At 40.6% G+C, this 24,481-nt stretch overlaps 1 protein-coding gene across 2 annotated transcripts; it reads left to right on the forward strand.

Annotated features, from left to right (window-relative positions):
- The first annotated feature begins 449 nt into the window (after positions 1-449).
- On the forward strand, positions 450-24,285 carry eprs1 (glutamyl-prolyl-tRNA synthetase 1). 2 transcript variants are annotated; one of them, XM_034117423.1, is made up of 35 exons: positions 450-633; positions 2,082-2,166; positions 3,064-3,163; positions 3,247-3,403; positions 4,184-4,320; positions 5,020-5,114; positions 5,209-5,335; positions 5,447-5,639; positions 5,745-5,916; positions 6,356-6,589; positions 6,946-7,030; positions 7,301-7,360; positions 10,562-10,672; positions 11,482-11,618; positions 11,707-11,914; positions 12,001-12,113; positions 12,198-12,315; positions 12,776-12,994; positions 13,092-13,262; positions 13,635-13,847; positions 14,648-14,881; positions 14,998-15,228; positions 15,310-15,590; positions 18,086-18,137; positions 18,246-18,455; positions 18,994-19,066; positions 19,184-19,263; positions 19,407-19,508; positions 19,918-20,073; positions 20,272-20,469; positions 20,965-21,138; positions 21,682-21,842; positions 22,474-22,552; positions 22,636-22,700; positions 23,156-24,285. In XM_034117423.1, exons 1-35 carry the CDS (start codon positions 591-593, stop codon positions 23,304-23,306), a joined length of 5,025 nt encoding a protein of 1,674 aa, XP_033973314.1. In that variant the 5' UTR covers positions 450-590; the 3' UTR covers positions 23,307-24,285. The 2 variants fall into 2 exon arrangements, with proteins under 2 accessions (XP_033973314.1, XP_033973315.1); XM_034117424.1 differs by lacking the exon at positions 13,635-13,847 and having other exon boundaries at positions 451-633.
- The last annotated feature ends 196 nt before the right edge of the window (positions 24,286-24,481 follow it).

Raw genomic sequence — 24,481 nt, forward strand, 5'->3', positions numbered from 1 at the left:
GCACGTAGAAGAATACTCCTAGAATGGAAATCTTCGATATCACCTAAAGCATCTCTATGGCTTAAAGATCTTATGATGTACCTGAACAATATTGACTGTATAAATGTAAACTCATTGTGCCTGACTCAATAAAACAAAAAGGAAAAAAAAAAAATGTATATCCAGAATAAACCTACATTTTCACTGTGGGCACACGTTCAGATAGACGGCTGATTAGGACCAGAAGAAAAACGGGAGAGTATTGAATTGAAAAACAAACAAACGTAAAATCCAAAAAGCAAACATTAAGTTAACAACTTAAAAGAACAAATAATGGGGCCCCATAATTAAAGAGTCCCGGAGGCTCCTGGTTTGTGCTCGTGTTTTGTGTCTGTGTGTTCAGCTCCTGAACAGTTGGTGGCAGTGTTTCAGCAATAAGTGGTTGGTTAGCAGTCACAAAAACAAAAGAAGTCCCATCCTCTCATGCTTTGCTGCTGCTGAGACTCTGGATCCCCGGGGTGCTGCACGCTGTGGAGAGTAGTCTTGGCTGTCTGCTATTAGGTTTCTTGTGAAAAGGCTTTACCACCTTTGTGGAAGAAGGATTTCACATCATGGCGTTAAACCTCACCATCAACACGAGCAATCCGCCTCTAGGTGAGTTGCAGCCTGAATAAATACTTGCTCTTTGAGTCCTGTGCATGAATGTAGTGACAGCTGACTAGCTAGCACTGTTACGTGTCACCCCAACAAACGAGACAAACTATATTTATAAACTCTCTCTCAATGTTTTTTTCATCGTATGTAATAATAATATAGATATAACTATCTCTTATAAAGTGAGACAATTGACCAGTTGCCAGGATTTGCTTGATTCGGAAGATATGAAGACACGGACACATTCAAATACAATATTTAAAGTTAATGTTATTGTTAGAAGTTGTAAACCAGCAGAATAACATGGCTAATATTTGCAACTCAACAATGGAATGAGTTTGGAACCAGCCAAGTTGTTTATTTTGCAATAAAGGCCTGTAACATGACCTATATGAAATAAACCTGGTATGGCAGTATGTCCTTATAAGTTCAAACTGGGTGTGTAGTTCGCTAACAAGCTAACGTTAGCAAGCTTGCAGTCGTGGCACTGAAACACAGCATGTGGACAGTTCGTTAACATGTCCTTTTTAATGACAGCAGCTACCTTTTTTAAATGTTAATATTCCACCTTTGAACGTTCACTATGGCATGCATATACCCATGCAAAAAGTAATCACGAGCTTGGAAATGCACATGGCCAAATAACACACATTTATTATGAGCAGTTGACACGATGACACTAGCTAAAAGGTTAGCTGAGCTTGTCGGTTTAGGTAAATACATACTTAGTTACATGTCTATAAAAAGTATCTAGCGTTGAAACTTGACATATTTTATTGATATTGGAAAGTATTCTGTGTTAAATACATTCAGAACAAGGCTTTCCTGAGTTTAGTATGCCATTGCTTTGTACTACAATGAGCTAACCCACTAGCTTTGGCAGCGGGTAATAGCGCCTCTTGCGTGTATACAGAGTACAGCAGGCTGATGCAAGCAGCTGAAACGTGGAGGGTTGTATTGGAAATGTTATTTATTTTATGAATTTTTTGCAACCTGGTTTATTTTTGTTTTAACACCAGCACTTGACCCTAAAAGTGTAATACTGGGCAGCCTTGGTCAATTGTTTTCCTCTGTAGAAAACCCGTTACCTGTGTTGATATTAAGTCCATGGCATTACAAGAATGTTTATGCAAAGACTCTTGAGTCCTGACATGTTGAAAACCACAGTTTTAGGAAAGCAGTACTTCTACGAAAGGTGCAGGTCACATAAAACACTGCAGTGTAGAGGACCAGTTCAACTGGTTCACAAATGTTCTGTGAAGATTGCCTGCAGTCATACAGGTTGTTATGTTGCACTCAAGTCACCTTTAGTAAGAGGGGCCAAACCTATTTAAAGAATACAAAACATCCAGGTGCCTTTTAACATAATCTTTCTAGATGCAGTTGGTTTATTCTTTTAGGCCCAGTCACAACAATCAAAACACTAAATTGTTTCCTCTCTCCTGCAGGAGCGCTTCTGGCAGCAGAGCATGTGAAGGCCAGTGTGCAGCTATCAGTGGAGGAAGGCAAAGACACCCGGCTTCAAGTCTCTGAGTAGGTAGCACCATTGTTTCAAGCTGCTGAATGTGCTTAAAGTAATACTTTCAATATTTGTATATCTCACCCCGTGTTACTCTTGAGTTTGTGAAGAAAACATTTTCTTGCATGCCATTCTTTATGAAATTAATTAAATGGGGTTAAAAACCAAACTCTCACATAAAACAACGTATGCAGTATAATCCAAGTCTCAATGATTACTGTTTTCCAAACATGGGAATTTTTTTTGATAAACCCTACTTATTTAAAAGCCTTCTGCATCAACAGTTTGCGCAGGTGTGCTATTTTCCATTTATGCTAGGGTGATTGAAATGCTAAGTAATGGAGATTATACTGCACAAGTTGTGTGGGAGTTTTTATTTTGATGTTTTGATATATTCTTGCTTTTGCTAACCAATCCTTTTTCACATAATTTGATCAAGAAGGTTTTTGGATTGTTCGTCAACAGTGAGAATTAAGAATTAAAGCAACTGCCACATACATTACTTGGTAAACTGGTACCCATGTCCTAGGGCTCAGTCCCTGCTGGAGCGAAATCAGATCAGAAATTCTTTATCCGTCCCGTTCTTTATTTACAGTTTTAACAAGAGATAAAAGGCAAGAGTAAAAATAGCGGACTTGCATATAAAATACTGAGGCAATCACATATGAATACAAATAAAAACAAACAAAAAACTGGTTCAAATCCGGCCTGTGGACTCTTTACACATGGTAATAAAGGCTAAACTGGCCCAAAAATAAGCTTAAAGCTAACACATTGTGAGTTGCTGATATGAAAATGATAATTTAATGGTTGAAGTGTTCCTTTTTTAAATATCATATGTAGAAGGTATGTATGCTATAGGATTAGAATGTTCTAATTAATTTCTACTCTGTTCTCCTTCCTTTCCTCAGTGCGATCCAGTTCAATGACACCAACTCTATCAGTCGGTACCTGGCCCGAGTGGCTCCCGCTCTTGGCCTCTACGGATCCAACATGATGGAGCAGACCGAGGTGTGTGCTTGTGTGTGTTAGAGATTTTCTGTTGTGTTATTAAGAGTGGTTTCCTCATTCAAAATACTGTCTGGTGTGTGCAGGTGGACCACTGGCTGGAGTTCAGCGCTCGGCGTCTGTGTGATCAGTCTGGTGTGAGCGCGGCACTAGGGGAATTGGATAAGGCTCTTTCTCTGCGCACCTTCCTTGTCGGACAATCTGTCACTCTGGCTGACCTGTCTGTGTGGGCTGCCCTCAAAGGTCAGTACCCTGCAGGATGTACCAGTGCCAGAGAGTGGTGCAGAGATGAAGTCTTTTTTTATAGGCCCTGCCGGAGGTTAACATTGCAAGAGCTCCCTCGACAAAAAACAATTTTTCCATTGGATGATTGCAGAAAATCAGCCTCGACTCCATCACAGGTTTATGATACTTCCGCATTGTGTTCAGCAGGATAATCCCCACCTATTGCCTCTGCTTTTATCATTTTCGGACCGTAAATACAAAAGTAAAATTGGCAGATGTAAAAAGCTTACTTTGGGCTATAAATGAACAACCCCTAAGCTAAATGCGGCTAATGTTTGCCGTGATGCAGTTAGAAGTCTCATTTACATACTTGTTTGCAACCACCATTTATTATAACACAAGTTCAGGACAAGAATTAGAGCAGGAGAATGGCAAAAAAGAAAATGCAAGACATAAAATTAAAGAGCAAATATAAAGTTAGCAACTTCGGACATTAAGGAGAATTAGAAGTATTTTATGTCGTTGTACAAAATGGCCAAATCTCTTAAGCTTGTGTTTACGCCAGACCTTATTTTAGGCATCTAACCAAAATCTTTGACTTGAACCAGAAGTTGTAAAGTGCTGACTCATTCCCTGGTTTTTATTAGAATCAGAATCAGAATTCCTTTATTAGTCCCGCTGCAGGGACATTTACAGTGTTTTAGGACTCATTCCTGCACCACTCTATTGTCCCCGTCTGTGTTAGTGTGGAACATGTGTTGGAATGCAGCCCTACAGGTTGTGGTTGTTTCTCTGCAGGTCACGCGGAATGGCCGAGTCAGGGCAAAACCTGTTCCCACATCAACCGCTGGTTCTTCTTCCTGAGCTCTCAGGTTCCCTTCACGGCTGTGGGTAACAAATATGCCAGCAAGAAAGCTCCAATGACCAAATCCAACGTAAGTGTCATTTCAGATATAATGTGCTTTAATGTTTCTAACATATGTCAAAAATCAATGTCATCAATGTGAATTAAGGCAGGGCTTAACACAAGCGTTTTGCACTGTGAGGAATCTGAATTGATAGTCACACTGTCTTGATGAAACCACTACTCATTCTCCACAAATTAATCAGTTGGTCATGTGATTAGTGACAAACAGCTGGCAACTAACCATTATTTGATTCGATTAATTTGAAGATCATTCCCTGGTTAAATTAATGAATCTTTTGGTACATTAAATGTCAGAAAATAGTGAAAAATGTCCATTTCAGTTACTAAACGATCCAACATCTTGTTTTTGTTATTACAAAGGCGCTATGTGGACACGGGACCTAACATAGGAAATCTCCACCTTTTTTAAAATAATTAATCTTTCATCAAAATAGTAACTATATTTCTGCTAAGTACATTATCTTTTATTTAGCTGACACTTTTATCCAAAGCAACTTGCAAAAAGCGTATTCAACCATGAAGAAACAAACTCAAAAACAAGAATCCTGCAGGTAAATGATTACGGTAGTCGAAATGTTGCAGCTCAGCTCAGTTTGTTGATTTTTTTTAACCCAACCGGAAATTGTTTTGGTGCAAAACAGAATAAGTAAAAGAAAAAGGCAGCTGTGGTGATGTTTTCCTGACTGTTTGTGTCTCTGATCAACAGTCGGATGAGAAGAAGCAAGATGTCGGCAAGTTTGTGGATCTACCAGGAGCTGAGATGGGCAAGGTGGTGGTTCGATTCCCTCCTGAGGCCAGCGGGTGAGGCTTTATATCCACCTGAAGAGGAGTCCAGATTATGCATGCTCTTTAAGTAGCTTACCTAAACTAAATGTTTCCTTCTCTCTGTGTATAGATACCTTCACATCGGCCACGCCAAGGCTGCTCTGCTCAACCAGCACTACCAGGTCACATTTAAAGGCAAGCTCATCATGCGCTTCGACGACACCAACCCTGAGAAGGAAAAAGAAGACTTTGAGAAGGTAAAACACTCAAAAAAACATGTCAATGAGTTATTCTTTCCATACTACCTGTCAAACTGCCAAAGAAAGATTTTTCAGTTCTTATTTCCTCACGTCTTTGTTGCTCCTCAGGTGATCCTGGAAGACGTTTCCATGCTCCAGATCCATCCAGACCAGTTCACCTACACCAGCGATCATTTTGAGACCATAATGCGTTTTGCTGATCAGCTGCTCACTGAGGGAAGGGCCTACATCGACAACACGCCTCCTGAGCAGATGAAGCTTGAGAGGGAGCAGCGTGCCGAATCCAAAAACAGAAATAACAGTACGTCTCAGGATGCCATGGTCAACGGTCACAGTGAATTGTGAAACTCAAGTGTACATTTGTGAACTTTCTGAAGCTATAGTTTAACTCTTTTCTCCTCTGCAGCGGTGGAGCAGAACATGAAGATGTGGGCGGAGATGAAAGCCGGGACAGAGAGTGGTCAGACCTGCTGCATGAGGGCCAAGATGGACATGAACTCCAACAACGGCTGCATGAGAGACCCCACCCTGTACCGCTGCAAGAACACTCCTCACCCTCGCACCGGAACCACCCACAAGTAACTGACTTAAAGATAGAATATGTGACATTTCCACTAAGAATGTCAAAAAATCTAGACCTATGATTTATATTTTTTGGAGTGGGGAATTTACATAATTCCTAATGAATCCAATAATTGTCTTTGCACATGCATCATATTAGTTGTTTACCAGAAGCTGTCATAAATGGACTTTTGATACATTTCAAAGCCATTTTTTACGATACACTTTCTAGATATTTAAAATTGAATATTTTAACCGGATGAGGAACCTCCGGACCTTAAGTTATCTGAGAAACAAACATTTTTGGCAGCCGAACGGCATCAGAAAAACACAGATCTTTAACATTAAACTGCTTTGAGAGTTAAATAAGTCCAGGGAGGGGAAACAATAAAAATAATTCAGGATATTTGCATCATATAATGAAGTATTCATCGTCGAAACCTTCCTTGCTTCCAGAGTCTACCCAACGTACGACTTTGCCTGTCCCATCGTGGACAGCTTGGAGGGTGTTACCCACGCTCTGAGGACCACCGAGTACCACGATCGTGACGAGCAGTTCTACTGGTTCATCAACGCTCTGCACCTCAGGAAGCCCTACATCTGGGAGTACGCCCGCCTCAACCTCAACAACACGGTGCTCTCCAAGAGGAAGCTCACCTGGTTCGTGGAGCAGGGATACGTCGACGGATGGTACGTTGATTTTCTTCCTGACTGATGCTTAGGAATGTGTAATGCATGAGGTGTCTTATTTATTGTAATCTCTTGCACAATATCATTTTTTTAAATTATTTATTTTATCTTCTTATTGCACTTTTTAGTTCAACCTCTATGTAAATATATTTCTCTTTATTTTATTTTATGTTTTTCCTCTTATTATCTTATATTCTGAAATTGAGCAACCGGCATGAGGATAAAAAAATGTTCTCTCATAATCAGGAGGTCTTGTTGGTCCTCCAGTGTTCCTCCTCATCCTCCCTTTAACTTTATATATTTTTTCTCTCGCAACCTTTACGTTCTCTTTTGACTTTTCTCATATCGCCCTCCAGGGATGACCCCCGCTTTCCCACTGTTAGAGGAGTCCTGAGGAGAGGGATGACCGTCGAGGGTCTGAAACAGTTCATTGCAGCACAGGTACATCACAGTCATGTTTAGAGATGGACAGGGGAACAGCCTGGCTTCCTCTCTAAAATGCTCAACTCTTCTCTTTACCTGAGCCAACTCTAACAGTTTTGGACTCAGCATTTGGCACCTTTTGAAATGATAGAATTTGTGGGTTTAACATTTTTATTTCATGACAATTTCCTATTTGCAAATGTAATGAATTAAAGATTCCACTTTGTGTACAATACAATATATTTTATTCTAATAATGTGTTTTGTTTTTTCCCCTGCGTCTTTCCAGGGTGGATCACGGTCAGTGGTGAACATGGAGTGGGACAAGATCTGGGCCTTCAATAAGAAGGTACATTTTCTACTTTGGATGTATGTTAGGGAAAGATGGAATTTAGTTATGATGAGGTCCACTGCTGGCATGGCTTCTTTCTGCTTTGCTGTTCTCATTCTGTTCGCTTTTATTTGCTACCTGGTTTCCTGCCTCATTATACCCCACCATCACCCACCATATCAACCCCTCAATAACACTGACAACCTCAAAAACCAGTTGCTTTTTTTTCATGTCCCACATTTGATTGTCTTTATGTTTAGCTGTCCTCATCTTCATCTTTCTGGACATCATTTTTGCTTCCTCTGTGTGGTCTTACTCGCTGGCACCTGCTGCTTCATCCCAGGGTCAAGTAGAATTTGTGAAACTAATGCTTAAAAAAAACTATATAAACAAAGAGAGCATTAAGCTAGGGAACACACGAATAAGATAGTTTGAAGTGTGAAGGTTATGCATCACTTCTGATTGGTAGAGTTGAATACAGACTCTTTGGACGCATTTTTCTATTAAAATAGCTTCCAAAAGTCCTGACGTCGTTGGGGTCAGTTTGAGATTTAGGGACCAACTTTTGCTTTATATGCATGTTCAACTAACACACTCTCTTCTGTCAAGGCTCCAAAGTTCCTTCAGGTCAACTTGGCCGTATTTGAATTTGGCGTTACAGCAGCTCATGTTTGAATGCGGTTACAAACATACTTTACAATAGTTTGTTTGGGATAGTCTAATATTTAGCTTAAGCCTCAGAGTTCAGTGAACTCTGATGTGTGTATTGGGCACAGACATTCAGATATATAAAAGAATAGCACCAACTTTTGCACCTGTGTGGCAATAGACAACTTTACCCATTCTCTCTCTTCTCATCAACAAGCTTTAAGCAAATGAATGGAAAATGACGTTGCCATTATGCGTTTAAATGTATGTTGTCCTCTGGCAATTTCTGGAGCCAGTGCTAGCTACTCGCATCAGAAAATGTTAGCAACACTGTCACAGCTTTTTATTTTTTACACTTCACTTATTCCACCCTTAGCTTTTATACTACTGGGGATAGTTACCGCAAATAAATGACATTGATACTCTTTGGTAATTTGGGATAACTCATGGAATTATCTAGAGAACTGGATACAAGGTCGGAGGCTGGGCACCGTTCATTCCTATTTCCTAAGTTGCTCAGTGTCGCATGAAGCCAAAATGGAGCGACTGTAGATTCAGAAAGTACCCAGATCATCCGGGGCCTTTTGCCGAAAGAGCATGCGCACTTGAGTTTTCTGGGAATTTTTTGTTGGAAATACACTGATTTACAGACGTTTCTTTCCCAAGGTAAGTCAATAGGAAAAGGTATTTTTGAGCCAAGATTACGTCGCAGAGTAGAACTGGAGTGTAGTACGTCCGTTTGGCCCTTACTGCCGAAAATTTGCTTCAACGACCAGCACACTTCCTGGAGGCTTGGGATAATTACAAATAGCTACCATGTAAAACAAAATTGCTTTCCTTTTTCCTGTTTTGGTTGCGCAATAATTGAAGCACTTTCTGCTTGCTTTAAATAAAGCCAGATTGTACCCGGTGGTAGACAGAATTGTATCGTTAAAAGCGAGGCTTTTTAAAATAAACATTATTTTTTAATAATAGTGGTGGAGTCAACTCTGACTTCGTAATGATAAGTTAAAGCTAAAAACTTGTCTATTTCGACTTTAAAGGAACGTTTGCTATAGTACAGTTTTTATTTATTTATCTAATTTATATTTAATTTATCAATTTCCTGTATTCCTTAGCCTGCTGGATATTGTTGCTTCATAACAGACTAGCATCCCAGATGGAGTGTAGCAATATGTGCTTTAAATACAAGAGTGAAGGGTGGAGGTGGAAATGTAACAGACAAACAAAAACAGGAAGGTGTAACAAAGCGGTGAGGAGAAATAATGTAAAACGTTCCATTCTATGTAAATGTGTCTCTACCTCTCTCCTCTCTACCTCCTCCTTGTTCCCTCCTTGTATCCGACATTAAACAGCATCTCACTCTTCTGTTTCCAAGCTGCCAATTAGCTTTCTGAAGGTACTCCTCCTCCCTTCTCCTCCACCTCCTGCTCATTTTCACCCACTCCCTTCCTGCTTCCATCTTGAGCTGGTTTATCTGAAAGCTTCACTGTTTTACCAGCCAACAGTTAAAAAGCGAAAGGCAGTATTCTTGTGTAGCAGGAAGTCAGAGATATTAGCTTAGCATGGGTTGAGCAGGGGAGAAACTACGAAGTCGGTTGAACTGATTGGTGAACTAGTTATCCTTAGGTTGGATTCTCTACATCTCTGAATCGATGGATGCTAACTTGTACACATTGTTGTTGTTTTCAATTCTCCATCCTCACTGATAAAAACTGATGGTCTTGAAGTCTTGAACTGAAAGTAGTGATGTGTACTTGCTTCGGTTTTCATGACATTATTGCCCAAAACATCAAGCTTCTGGAGGGCAAATGGAGGTGCCAATTGATTATACCGGATTCCAAACCAGTTGTGGGAATAATTTGGGCTTCTACAGTTAGACTGCATTGTCTAAATGTAACCAGCCTGACCAAAGCATCCTGTCCACTGAAAGTGCAAACAATTTATTTAAAGAGGCCCTATTATTCTTTTTGGAGTTTCCCTTTCCTGTAGTGTGTTATATAGGTTTTTGTGTATGTGTAAATGGTCTGCAAAGGCTAAAACCCCAGAGATTCTAATTCTTTAGTCCATTGTCTTTTTTTTAGAGAGAATTTTACATTTCTTTTATGTAGGATTTAAAAAGTGTTTCGCCCCTTATTTACTAAATCACAACAAATATATTGGGCTGGTGTTGATCTGCTTTTGCTGGATTGTCTATTATAAATCATGCGGCGTCCTTTGGCTGGTAAAATAGTGTGAGTGGATGAAGACTGAATCAGCAGCTCAATAAAAACTTGTTTTGCTTTTCTACCCTCGCCTGCATACGACCATGAATCACTCATGAAAGCTGCTTTTCTTTTTACTTTCTTCTTTTACGTCTTACTTTCTATATTTATTTCTTACTGAGCTGGGGTTTTTTGTATCTATTTTTGTTTAGTTTTGAAAGAGTTTTTTTTTTAATTAAGTTGCATCATGTTCTGCTTTGTCCTTTCATTACTCAGCATTTTGTATGTAGAGATTATTACAAAGCTTAAGTCTGCTGTTTCTTATACTCACCTGTTTGTGTGTATGTGTTGTCTTTGTGTGTGTTAGGTAATCGACCCAGTGGCTCCGAGGTTCACAGCTCTGTCCAGCTCCTATGTGGTTCCTGTCACCGTCTCAGAGGCTAAGGAGGAGATGAAGGAGATGGCCAAGCACCCCAAGGTTAGAGCGCTCACACACACACACACACACACACACACACACACACACACACACACACACACACACACACACACACACACACACACACACACACACACCACACACACACACACACACACACACACACACACACACACACACACACACACACACACACACACACACACACACACACACACACACACACACACACACACACACAATAAACGAAACACAATAAAAGAAACAAATCAATAACTTTTTTTAGAGAAAAATCCTCAAAATATTACCTCCCCATTAGACTTGCGAATTTACAAGAGTACATTTATAAATTTGCCAGGAAAAATATTGAAAAGATAATACCTTTTGTCAGGATATAAGCCAAATACAGAATGGAAATAACGCATATAAACACATTCCCTGTGTCACTAATGAATTTAAAAGAAAATAACACTATTGTGAGAGAAGGGACCTTACTCTTAATATTTTTTTGGGCGGGGGGGGTTTTGAAAGAAAAATGTGAAGTAAATAATTCCTGACAATGACACATTTAGGTTGAGTACATCTGTGAATTCATTCAGACACAAGGTCAATTGTCATTCAATTGACTAATATGCAATGCCTTTATGTTTATATTATAAGTTTGTGATCACAAGAATATTCAAGATTTTCTCAGAAATATACGTGTGTGTGCGTGTTAGGTATACAACTTCAATTTAGTGTTTTTTTTTACGGACTTAAGGAGTTATTAGAGGTTATCTCACTTACTTGAGTACCAACATTTTCTTAGTACACATGCAAGTGCTGAAGTCATTTCTGTGTCCATCCAGAACGCAGAGGTTGGCATGAAGGAGGTTTGGTACGGACCTCGCGTTCTGGTTGAAGGAGCCGATGCAGAGACCTTCTCAGAGGGAGAGATGGTCACCTTCATCAACTGGGGCAACCTCATCATCACCAAGATTAACAAGTACGAAGAGAACTGTTCAATATCGTTGTTGAGAATCACAACATCAGGTGCATTAAAGTAACAATATGCACCTTTTCTACTTTCTCAGGGGGGCCGATGGCAAGGTCGTGTCCATGGATGCTCGCCTGAACCTGGACAACAAGGACTTCAAGAAGACGACAAAGATCACGTGGCTGGCTGAAACCAACAGCGCCCCCCTGCTGCCTGCCATCTGCATAAACTACCAGCCCCTCATCTCCAAAGCCGTCATCACCAAAGAAGACGACTTCAAGGACTACATCAATAAAAACAGCAAGGTTTGTTTCTGCATCGCAAATCTCATGACATGCGTTGCACCATTTTCCAATGTTTTCGTTCAATGTCTTATAATCATTTTTCTCAGTCGGAGGAGCAGATGCTTGGAGATCCTTGCCTGAAGTCGTGTAAGAAAGGTGACGTCATCCAGCTCCAGAGGCGGGGCTTCTACATCTGCGACCAGCCCTACGAGCCCGTAAGGTGAGGAACAGGATTTATTACTCAGTTTGAACCACCCCACAGTTCATGGAGATCACTGAGTTTAACTGAGGTTACCTTCCACAGTCCTAACAGCTGTAAGGAGAGCCCCTGTGTGCTGTTCTACATTCCTGACGGACACACCAAGGATATGCCCACTGCTGGATCTAAGGACAAGAGCAAGAGCCAGGCCCCCAGCAACACAGTGAGTGCTTGGGAAGACAACCCACATTTGAATGTTTTTTAATGGATCTAGCAAACACCTGTATCCCTAATTATATCTATAAATCACAGTTGTTATCAGTGAAAGGTTCCTTTTTAAATCATCAAATAGTAGCTACAGACCTTCACTTCAAGTCAGCTTGTTATTTAGATACGAGTGCACTCTGGTCTTTAGTTTCTGAATGTAAAATGAGTCATCTATACTGATCTAGTCTCTATTTTGGACATCAAACAGCAGTAGCAGAAATCTAATAGGGACAGTGATTGCAAGCTGGTCAAGCTATTATTGCAAATATTTAGCAAATCATTAAGAGCCCTAAGAATAGATAGTCTGTGAGGTCAGATTTAAAAACACAAAGCCGCAGTCTTCGATCACAACAGGGAAGGTGTTTCAAAGTTTTAGGATCACTCTCCTTATCTGCCTGCCTTGCCTCTTATTTTAGCCTGCCTCTACCACCACCAAGGCTGCCTCTGCCCCCGCCAAGGCTGCCTCTGCCCCCGCCAAGGCTGCCTCTGCCCCCGCCCCCGCACCTGCCTCATCCTCAGCCGGTGACATATTCTCAAGCATTTTAGCACAAGGTGAAGCTGTACGTCAGCTTAAGGTTGCCAAAGCTCCTAAAGAGGAAGTCGACAATGCGGTTCAGCAGCTGCTTTCCCTAAAGGTATGTCAGCTGTAATAAAAATACCTGATGGAGTACCTGATGGAGAGTGTTATCTATACAAATGGTGTGGAAACTCATTGTAACCGTCTCTCTACAGGCACAGTTTAAGCAGCAGACAGGAACAGACTACAAGCCAGGCATGGCTCCTCCCACATCTGCTGCAGCTCTGCCCACCACTGCAACAAACTCTGCCTCCTCCTGTCCACTAACCCGCGTCAACCAGCAGGGGGAGCTGGTCAGGAAACTGAAGGCAGAGAAGGCATCTAAGGTACGATGCTTATATTGTCCCCATCCGACTGTCCTGTCGCTGTTCATGTCCTCATCTGTGAATCAGCACTTTCGTCAAGTGTTCTTTCCGTCTTCCTGAGTAATTTGTTTAAAGCTTTCTTGGGTCCTCATTTGTTGAAAAGCATGGTCTTGCGTCCAAATTTCGTTCTGCGTTGTTGCTCGCTACTTGTGTCCCAAATGATTTGTCCAGTCATTGTTCGTGTCCCCATTATTGACTGTGTCCCATCCATTGCCCGTGTCCCATTCCATTGTTTGTGTCGCCTCCATTGGTCATGTCTCTACGTTGTCTGCATGCCAGTAAAGTTTATCCATCACTACCTGCAACAATGAGCTGGTTTCTTGATGATATCAGGACCAGATTGATGCTGCAGTGAAGCAGCTCCTCGCTCTCAAGGCAGAGTTTAAACAGCTGACCGGTCAGGATTACAAACCTGGGATGGCCCCTCCCTCCCCTGCTCCTTCTCCTGCGACCACCCCCTCCTCTTCCACTTCCTCGGGCGTGTATGAGCGCGTTTCTCAACAGGGGGAAGTTGTGAGGAAACTGAAGTCTGAAAAAGCCCCCAAGGTATTCTGATGAAACATTGCACATGGTATTCATGTAGTGAAAAAATCAGAAAACACAGCCGAAAGAACATTTGAGAGTATCTGTGTGATGCTGCAAGTAGCTATTTATTGTCACTTATCACGGGTAATTCAATACTCATACAAATACAACATCGAATACATATGTCTAACACATTGATACCAGACTATTCAATTTCTCGAGTGAATAATCGAGCGTATGATCTTACTAAGAGTAATGAGGTCCTTCATAGTTTTCTGCACAGTTTGAACAGTTTTGTGTTATTTCACATAAGTGATAACAGTATTTTTCCTTTTCTGTGCTTTCTCACTGGTTTAAAGTGGTTGGTTAAAGACAGGTGATGTTACATGCATCTATACAGAAATCAGCATTTACCTGAATGGTCAATACTCATCTCATTTCTGACCTTGACATTAGGCAGATTAGATTTGTGAATTGAAAAAACCGTTGACTCTGATTCCACCAGTTGCAGTGACAAAAGCTGGGGCTGTTTGCTGTGTTTAAGTTGTAATATGTTGTATTTCATTATTATATTATAGGATGAATTAAAAATACATAGTTAAATATATAAATAAGAGATCCAAAAAAGTGTTAGAACAAGGGTCAAGAGTGCATAAATACATTTATGGGAAAAAAGTGGCTTTACAGTTTTATGCTGAAAACATCATGTCATTTTGACCCAGTGCTTATGTTAGCTGTGCTGAACAAGTGTCAACCCATCAGAGGCTCCTAATTATGAAAACATGAACTGATTCACAGCATCCTTGTCCGTGTGTCCCCAGGATCAGGTGGATGCAGCAGTCAAACAGCTGCTGGTCCTGAAGGCCGAATACAAAGAGGCCACAGGCCAGGACTACAAGCCTGGAGCAGCCCCTGTCCAAAGATCCTCCGCCCCAGTCCAAAAACCCCCCGCCCCAGTCCAGAGCAGCTCTGCTCCTGCTGCCTCCGGCCTCTATGAGAAGGTCTCTGAGCAGGGAGAAGTGGTCAGGAAACTGAAGGTTGAAAAGGCCTCAAAGGTGAGACCATAACTGCCACCAGCAGTGTACCAGAGTTTTTTTTAAATTGTGGAATTGACCTCGACTGTCTCTGCGGTGATGACTAAATATTTTCCTTGTTGCTGGCTGTTGATCAGGATCAGGTCGATGCAGCGGTGAAGCAGCTGCTGCTTCTAAAGGCGGAGTATAAGCAGCAGACCGGACAGGATTACAAACTGGGAGCACAAGCCCCTGCTAGCAAAGCCCAGACCCCGCCCAGCGCTCCCTCCACCCAGGCCGGCTCCCCACCACAGGCCCAGGAACTGTTCTCACAGGTGTCACAACAGGGAGAGCTAGTGAGGAAGCTGAAGACCGAGAAGGCCCCCAAGGTAAGGCTACAATTACAGATTAGGGTTAAATACAACTAGGACTGGAGATGGATGAAAATGATGACTTTCCCTCTGTTTCAGGACCAGGTGGATGCAGCCGTGAAGGCTCTGCTTGACCTGAAGAGCCAGTACAAGACGCTCACAGGACAGGATTACAAACCAGTGGCTGCTGCTGGAGCCACAGGAGGAGAGGACAAGAACCGCAAGGAGAGGGAGAACAAGTCTGAGAAACGAGGAGGAGGAGGAGGAGGAGGAGGAGGAGGAGGAGGGAAGAAGGGTAAAGGAGACAAAGGTGGCCAAGGAAAGGAGGCAGCAGGAGGAGCAGGAGGAGGAGAGGGTCAAGGATCTAAGAAACAAACACGGTGAGAGACTGAACTGACATAAGAGGAGAGAGGTTAAGAAATAATTAAACAAGCTTTCCCTTCCTCTGGTAGCTTCTGTAATTTCAAGTTGTTGTCTGATTTATGATAATTGTACAACAATTACTGTAAACATAATTTGAAGGATACTGAGGAACAAATTGTTATTTTACTTTTTGCATCTGAAGTCAACTTTCCTACTTTGTACTCTTTCTTTCAGTCTCTCTCTGTAAATGCAGATGTATTCCCAAATTCCAATTTATTGTCGCTAACCATAGTTAGACAATTTCTTCATCATCCCACACGTGGAGCAATGCTCTGTACACTGAAGTTAGATGTATGGCGAGATCATATTCTGTTGCTGTTGGTTGGCTGAAAAGTATTTGGCTGGAGGAGGAGCCAATTAAAAAATCTTATACTTGAATATCTTCTCAGAATTCTGTTTTGGGCATGTGATAGCTGGTTGAATGAGATTCTTCCTTGGAGGGATACATTGTTGTTTATAGAGGTGTTGGATTACTACTACAACACACTTAACATTAGGATTATGGGAAAAACCGGCACAGCATGTATAGGTTTATTATGTGTGTCAATGTTTTATCTAACACTAAGTATAAATCTTTTTAAAATATATAAGTATTTATATTTAAACACAAATTGAACTGTTTACTCATTAGATAAAACAGATGTTGGCAAATTTGTGGTTGAAAACGGGTAATAAATCGCAATATATGCTCTCGCAAAGCTCAGAAAATCACAACATTTTTAAAATGGCAATAATTTACTTTGGGGATTTCCACTCCCACATACCGTGTAGTAACTATCTGTTGATGGATATATTTTTACACCTTACAATGCCATGAGTTGTTGGTCTTAGTCTTTAAACAAATACTAGAGCGGTGACACATTGTCGGGACATACTTGGATTTTTTTACTCGGACACTGAAGATGGAAGCACAACCCTCTGCTACTGTAGCTTTTTGTATTCAGATTTGGTGAGTTCTAAATGGTTGGTGTGTTTTTCATCTGCTTGATCAGTGCTTGTAGTCTGCTGTTAGCTTTTAGAAGGAAATTGGATCTCTCTAATGATAGTGCTGCACTGCTAATATGTATAAATATCTCTATTTTGCATGGTTTTCTATCCATAGTAAGTACAGAACGCATCAGCACCCTTAAACTCTGCTGACGATGAAAAGGTTTTGATATTAGATGCAAAAAGTATAATAAAAAGTTCTGTTCCTCAGATAAAGATTTATAATCATGATCACAATATGACCCAAATATCTCCTTTTTGTCCGTTAGCAGACGGTTTGCTGGATTTATAGCTACGGATCTGAGCTTTGAGTTGCACAGTTGGCTGGGATTGTGTGTGTTTCTGTGTGTGTTTTTATTTTTAATGTATTTTATTATGATTTTAAACAAGGAAGAGTTCATGTCCTAAAATCATAGACATCCCCCACCCCCCTCGTTGAAACACCTCCATTGGACTCCTTTGTTTACTTAGTGACATGATAACATCACAATGTAACACTCATGATTCTATTGGCTAAGCACAAACACAATGTACGTGATCGACTAAGGGGCGGGACATCTCTAGTCGTTGACCATCTCAAGCCGGCCAGCTAACCAATCAGAGCAGACTGGGCTATTGATTCAATTGTGCAGCATGCATGGATGTGTGTTTTGTGAGAATTGTGTTAATGCACTGAGTGGTATATTTGTATCTTCACCCAGACTCACTAATCACTCCTGATATTTCTGTTTGTGTTGTTGTAATTTCCCAGAATGCTCTGCCACTGTATTTAGAAACCACTAGAAACACATAGCTCTTTCAGCAATAAGATAATTAAACTGTGAAGAAATCCCTGATACAGTAAAACAGACAGGCTTTGGCTCAAAAATGCCTTTTTACCACACATAAACACTTTAAAGGGGACCTATCATGCAAAATGCACTTGTGTACGTCTTTTATACATGAATATGTGTCCCCGGTGTTCCAGGGAACTCACCAAGTGTCAGAAAACACAACCCTCTCTATTTTCCTCCATACCCAAATCTCTAAAAAAGGGGCTTTAACGGATCTGATAAAAACTGATCCAGATTTGAACACTGTCCTGACGTCAGGACGGTGGCGCTACGGCTATTGGGCCAACTCTCCACCAATCAGGAGGAGACAGCCACGGCCATTGCCGTTCGAAAGCGCTGTAGACGCAGTAGTACATATGCCAGGCCTGTAAGTGGTGCTGTTCTCACAGAATCAGCCCTTGCAAAAACAGAGCTAAAAAAGTGCAAATTGAGCGAAATGAGGCATGGCTAAAATGCATGATCTGTTTGGTATTTTGAAAAAAAAAAAGTATAAATATGCCTTATATAGGTATGGTCCTACACTATATTATTATAATATGGCATGATAGGTCCACTTTAAGTAATGTGTTATTGTCGTGTTTTGGACCTCTTGCCCTCTTGGTTTGCTAACTTGGCTCTCTGTTTCCTAACAGGTTGGGCTTAGAGGCCAAGAAAGAGGAGAACCTTTCTGACTGGTACTCTCAGGTGAGTGACTCCAATCTAAAATGTTTCTACTTCCAGTAAAGCCATTCAAAACAATACATTTTTTTTTTTAAATGCCTTTTTTATTCTAACACTGCCCTTCCCCTGCAGGTCATCACTAAGGCAGAGATGATTGAGTACTACGATGTGAGCGGCTGCTATGTGCTGCGGCCCTGGTCTTATTCCATCTGGCAGACCATCCAAGCCTTCTTTGACGCGGAGATCAAGAAACTGGGTGTGGAGAACTGCTACTTCCCCATGTTTGTGTCTCAGGCCGCTCTGGAGAAGGAAAAATCCCACATTGAAGACTTCGCTCCAGAGGTAAAAGGAACTCCCAGGGAAGAAAATCAACACAATAGAGGGAGAAGGGATGGAAATATCAATACGAGGAATTTACTTTACGGACTCAAGAAGATAATGCATATAGCTGAATAATGGATGAATAAGTGGTAGCCTGTTGCAGCAGCAAAGTCATATCCAAACGCATATCCTCCCTCATTGAAGTCAAAGCCCATAATAATTGACAGCAAAGAGAGACTCAAATGAACTTGTACATTTAAGTGTAAAGTGTAATTCACCCAAAAGATGATTTAGGAATATTTAATCTTAAACATTTGACAAATGTTCAAACAATAATAATCTTATTAAAGTCAAATGGGTCAAACATGTTTTTTTTGTTATATATTTTGTATTTTATAGATGTATGTATATTTGTATATATTTACTTTTTATTTTATTGAATCTTTATTTCTTGCAATTCAGTTTTAACAATGCTACTATAAAAAAATATCCTAATTTGGGATCAATAGAGTAAATCTAATCTAATTATTTATCAGTGATTATTTTTTATCTTTGTCAGGTTGCCTGGGTTACGCGGTCAGGAAACACTGAGCTGGCAGAGCCCATTGCGGTCAGACCCACTAGTGAGACAGGTCTGTAACACAGCTTTTTAAGACTGTACAATATGGAATATCTTTAATTTTTAACACAATGATAGTCCTGGTTTTGCTAACTGGTATGAACCTGTGCTCTGTTCTTCTTTGCCTCAGCGATGTACCCCGCCTTTGCCAAATGGGTCCAGTCCCACAGAGACCTGCCCATCAAACTCAACCAGTGGTGTAACGTTGTGGTGAGTATCCTCCTCCTGTCACGTGTGCACCATTCGTATCTGCAGTTTGTATTCCATACCTCTTTGTTTACCTCTGTATTTTGGTACACAGAAGAAGCATTTTTCTCTTTTCTCACCTGTTGCTTCCTTATTTTCTTCTCCAGAGGTGGGAGTTCAAACACCCCCAACCTTTCCTGAGGACAAGAGAGTTCCTATGGCAGGAGGGACACACAGCTTTCGCCACCAAAGAGGAGGCAGCTGAGGAGGTAAGCGCCTGCTAACAATGCATTACGTTTAAAGAGGACATATATTATGCAAATGTTCAGGTTCATATTAGTATTTTGTGCCTCTACTGTGACATGTCTCCATGCTTTAACGTTCAAAAAGGTCTGTATTTTTCTGCCTGTGCTGCAGCACCTCTTTTCACCCTCTGTCTGAAACCATGGAAGAGAAACTCCCTCTGGAGGGAACTTTAGAATTTTAGCCTTTGCAGACCATTTACATCCACACACACGACAGGGAAGGAAAAATAGCAAAATAGGGTCCCTTTGACAAAAAATAAATAAAAATGTATGAGATGCCTATTACAGTACCAGTAGTTTACAGTACCAAAATGAGTGTAAAAGGACTACAAAACGAATAGTGCTTGTGTGCTTTAAATTTTTGTATTTGTAGGTGCTCCAAATCCTGGATCTGTACGCCAGGGTGTATGAAGAGCTGATGGCCATCCCCGTGGTGAAGGGCAGGAAGACGGAGAAGGAGAAGTTTGCAGGAGGAGATTACACCACCACTGTCGAGGCCTTCATTTCTGCCAGCGGCCGCGCCATTCAGGTACAGCTGTGCACTGGATCACTTCATTTAATCCTGTTTTACACCAAGGCCATCACAATATCAAAGTTATTTTTCTATAATGACAAGCAAAGAAACCAAACATGATTCACACAGTCATTGATGGTTAGAGTTGGTATTAGAACATTGCACTGTAAAAAATAACATGAAGTAATTGTTGCTCTGTCATTGCCTCCTCAGGGTGCTACATCTCACCATCTTGGTCAGAACTTCGCCAAGATGTTCGAGATCACGTTTGAGGATCCCAAGAGGCCAGGTGAGAAACAGCTGGTTTACCAGAACTCCTGGGGAATCACGACCAGGACCATCGGTGTCCTCACCATGGTGCACGGAGACAACATGGGACTCGTTCTGCCCCCCAAAGTGGCCTGCCTCCAGGTATACACACATTCTCACACAGACACATGGAGAGACAGTTATTATAATGTGTTTTTTATATATACGTATTTTATTTAAAGGCTATACTCACACTTTTCTAGCCTCGTTTATACCTGCAAGGCATACTTTTTTATTATTTTGATTGAGTTAGTTTTCCATCTGTAATCATGTCAGACATTCATCTTTGGAGAGGAAAGGGAGAGAGTGATTTATATTCCTTTAGAGTTACTCTTTTGGTGTCAATCATCCCAAGCATCAAAGACAGTTGCATGCAGTAGATAAGCTTGTTGGAAAATGCGTTGACTGACAATTTTGTAAAGGCATACCCCTGAAGCAACCTGCTTTTAACTAATTCTTAGATTTTAACAAAGGAATATATGAAGAACAATCCCCTTGCTAGAGTAAACACCCAATCTATGATACAAAAAAAACTGGTACATACAAGCAAAACAAGTATAAAGCTCTATATTTGTAACTTTTTCTTCTCTGATCCAGGTTGTCATCATCCCATGTGGGCTCACTGCCTCGCTGCCGGAGCAGGACAAGGAGGCTGTGTTGGCCCAGTGCTCGAAGTACCTTAGCAGGCTGCTGGCTGCAGGCGTCAGGGTGAAGAGCGACCTCCGGGACAACTACTCCCCAGGGTGGAAGTTCAACCACTGGGAGCTCAAGGTTAGAAATAATGACATCAGAAAAGTGTTAGTCTTAGTCAAGGAAATCTTTACCTAAAGGCCCACGACCCCCACACACATATAACAACAAAGAATATAACACCCCTGTTGGGCAATTGTACTTATGTGCAATATATATATATGACGCTTCATAATTCTTATTATTATTACCCACTGCTGTCCCTTAATTAGACAATTGAACTTCTGTAATAAATCTGCAATATATAATTCCACTTTGAATATTATCTTCTGGATGCTATCACACTATTTCATACATGCTACACAGATTTGTTTACAATACTGTTACTAGATGTGTAATTTGTTAATTGTAATTTGTGTAGTTTCTATTTTTATCTTTTATTCTTAATCAATATTAAGCTATCTTTGGCTCTTTACTTGCTGTAACAATGTATATTTCCCCTCTGTGGGACAAATAAGGGTATTCTAATTCTGACATTTAATATTAGACTACATATTAAATATAACGTGATTGCTGTAAAGGCTTTATAATGACACACTGTTTTAATCTGTGTCTCTCCTCCAGGGCGTTCCTATCCGTCTGGAGGTGGGTCCTAAAGACATGCAGCAGCGTCAGTGTGTCGCCGTGAGGAGAGACTCTGGCGCCAAGGTGACGATTCCAGAGGCCGAGGTGGAGAAGAAGCTGGTGGCCATGTTGGAAGACATCCAGAGCAGCCTGTTCAAGAAGTGAGACGCAGCACTACACACCAGGGTCTTTTTTTATAATGTCTCACATACAGAGAGACATTTTTGAAGTGGTCCATCAGCATCTTTCTTATAAATGCGATATCTCAAGAATGCCTGCAAGTAATTTCATCAAATTTGGCGATAAAAACGTCCACATTTTGAGTTTAATATACCCTTATCCCTTGGTAACCATTTTGAAAAACATATATAATTGTGATTATTTTGACTGATATTGCAATTGGGTTTTAATTTATGACATTGGAAGGAATGAGAATATTCATAGAATTTATCTAATTTTCCTTTAAAAACGTATTTAAATGTATATTTATGGTTAATGGTTTTCTTTAAAGTCTGTAGAATAGCAGCACGTAAAGAACCTTTTGTTAAGACTTGAGCCAAATTTAGATTATATGTCATGCAAGTGCCTAAAGGAAAATATATTTTCGCGTTTAAAGTCATCCTGTATCCAAACCAGCTGGGGGCAACATTGTGTTTGAAATGATGCCCAGAGACTGTAACAGATGCAGCTGGATATGAGAACCCACACAATGACAGCAGAATGAAGAGATGCTTTCATGGCGTCCATATACAAACAAGAGGATTGACCAAGTCTGTGTTGTTTGTTTGTCAGAGCGTCAGATGACCTGAACAGCAACATGGTGGCTGCAGACACAATGGAAGAGTTCCAGAAAATGTTGGAGCAGGGCAAGGTGAGTAACAAAAACTACAAACATGTAACTGTCTCTCCTCTACACGTGTAAATAATTGATAACACATTTATCTCGCTTCACAGATTGTCCAGATCCCCTTCTGTGGGGAAATTGATTGCGAGGATTCGATCAAGAAAACCACTGCCAAGTACGTCCAACACAACACTGTCAACATAACGCTCTCTGACATGTGAAGAGTTAAAGCTTTACACACATTTTGTAAAGGAGCGAAAGACAATCAAGTCACGCATATCATTATCTTTACAGATGAATATATAGATATGCAATAATAAGTGTCACATCATTCAGTCATGGGGTGCGACACAATTCACTGTCTGCTGTTTTATGGTGTCATTACTAATGCATTTTTTCAGAATTTTATGACAAATGTTCCACTCAGGCACTATACTGAACGTTTTTACAATACATAACCAACTAATCTAAAATAGGAGCGAGTTCAGGTTTTTTACAGAAACATTTACGAGCTACAAAATATCTAACACTTCAAGCCAAATTGGATTATTTATCATTTTCATTATTAGATCCCCTCTGGGCTTCCATAGATATTTAATCCCAACATGTTTGTGCTTTGTCATCCTGTAGGGACCAGGACCTGGAGCCTGGGGCCCCGTCCATGGGGGCCAAGAGCCTCTGCATCCCCTTCTCTCCCCTGAAGACACTGCAGCCAGGGCAGAAGTGTGTCTGCGGGAAGGAGCCCGCCAAGTACTACACCCTTTTCGGACGCAGCTACTAAACCCCGCTCTGCTGGAGCACGAGGATGATCATCGCAGTGAAAAGGGCTTTCCTTTCGTTTTCTCATGTATTTCTTTTTCCTCTCATCTCTTGTCAATGCATAGGGTAACAGGGGTATGACCACGGGACTGTGGTATTTAAAATGGGAATATGTTTTTTTGTTTGTTTTTAAACACATGTTGGCAATGTTATAATGCAGCTGGAGGAAGGCGGAGGTGAAAGGAACAGTTTACTCTTATTCCGTTTTAAAAGATAGTGGTCTGCGCTGTTCACTGTTAGAAATCCGTTATTGGGAAAATGTTTGTCATGCTGTCAGGCTTCTACATTGATGATTATAAAATTATAAATGTTTACTATTCTTTCAAACTGAAATTTTTGTATAACTCCCTACAGGAAAAACCCTGATTTATTTGGTTTAAGTATTTGTCAACCCTTATAAACATAAATAGTCCTTTTTGAAAGAAAGAATGAAATCCTGAGAAGCATACCCTCTACTGCCATCTGGGTTAAGTGTCTTGTCCCGTCTCTTGCAGCAAAACAGTCTCAGGAACTCTTGATAAAACGTCCTCAGTTCCACCACAGCCTAATGAAAGAAAACTGTTCATAGTTAATAGTCAGTAATATAGTTCTCTGTTACTACTCCCATGCAATAACTCTAGTCTATAATAAAGTAATTTACATGGCAAACTGTTGTTTTTGTTTTGGATATTTGTTTTGGACTAATGCATTATATCATATTAGCTATATGAAATCAATATAAGGGTTACAATGTACATTTGTAATTGAGTAACATCGTTTATAGCATAATGTGCTTCACAATCTGAGTAATTATTACAGTTTTATTGTATTTTAATGTGTATGATTGTGCAGATAAACTAGTACGTGTATATGTAGTGGGATATGCAAGGTAATTGTTTGTACATTATGCATTCTGTAGCAAGCTTTCTTGATTACATAATACTGAGCCTGGTGTGCCAAAAGTTAAAAATGGAAACTTCCTGTCTTTATTTTCAAAATAAAGGTTGACGTGGGAAGATTCTGATCAACTCACGTCAAATGTCCAGAGCAAAAGTACCGACATGGAAAAGGGGCCAATTATGTTGTCCCAAGTTTAGCAATTTCCTAAATAATCCTGAACCAAAATGCATTATACCACTGTGTAAGAAAGCACCTCCA

Source organism: Trematomus bernacchii, unplaced genomic scaffold (assembly GCF_902827165.1).
Source record: "Trematomus bernacchii unplaced genomic scaffold, fTreBer1.1, whole genome shotgun sequence".
Taxonomy (NCBI): Eukaryota; Metazoa; Chordata; class Actinopteri; order Perciformes; family Nototheniidae; genus Trematomus; species Trematomus bernacchii.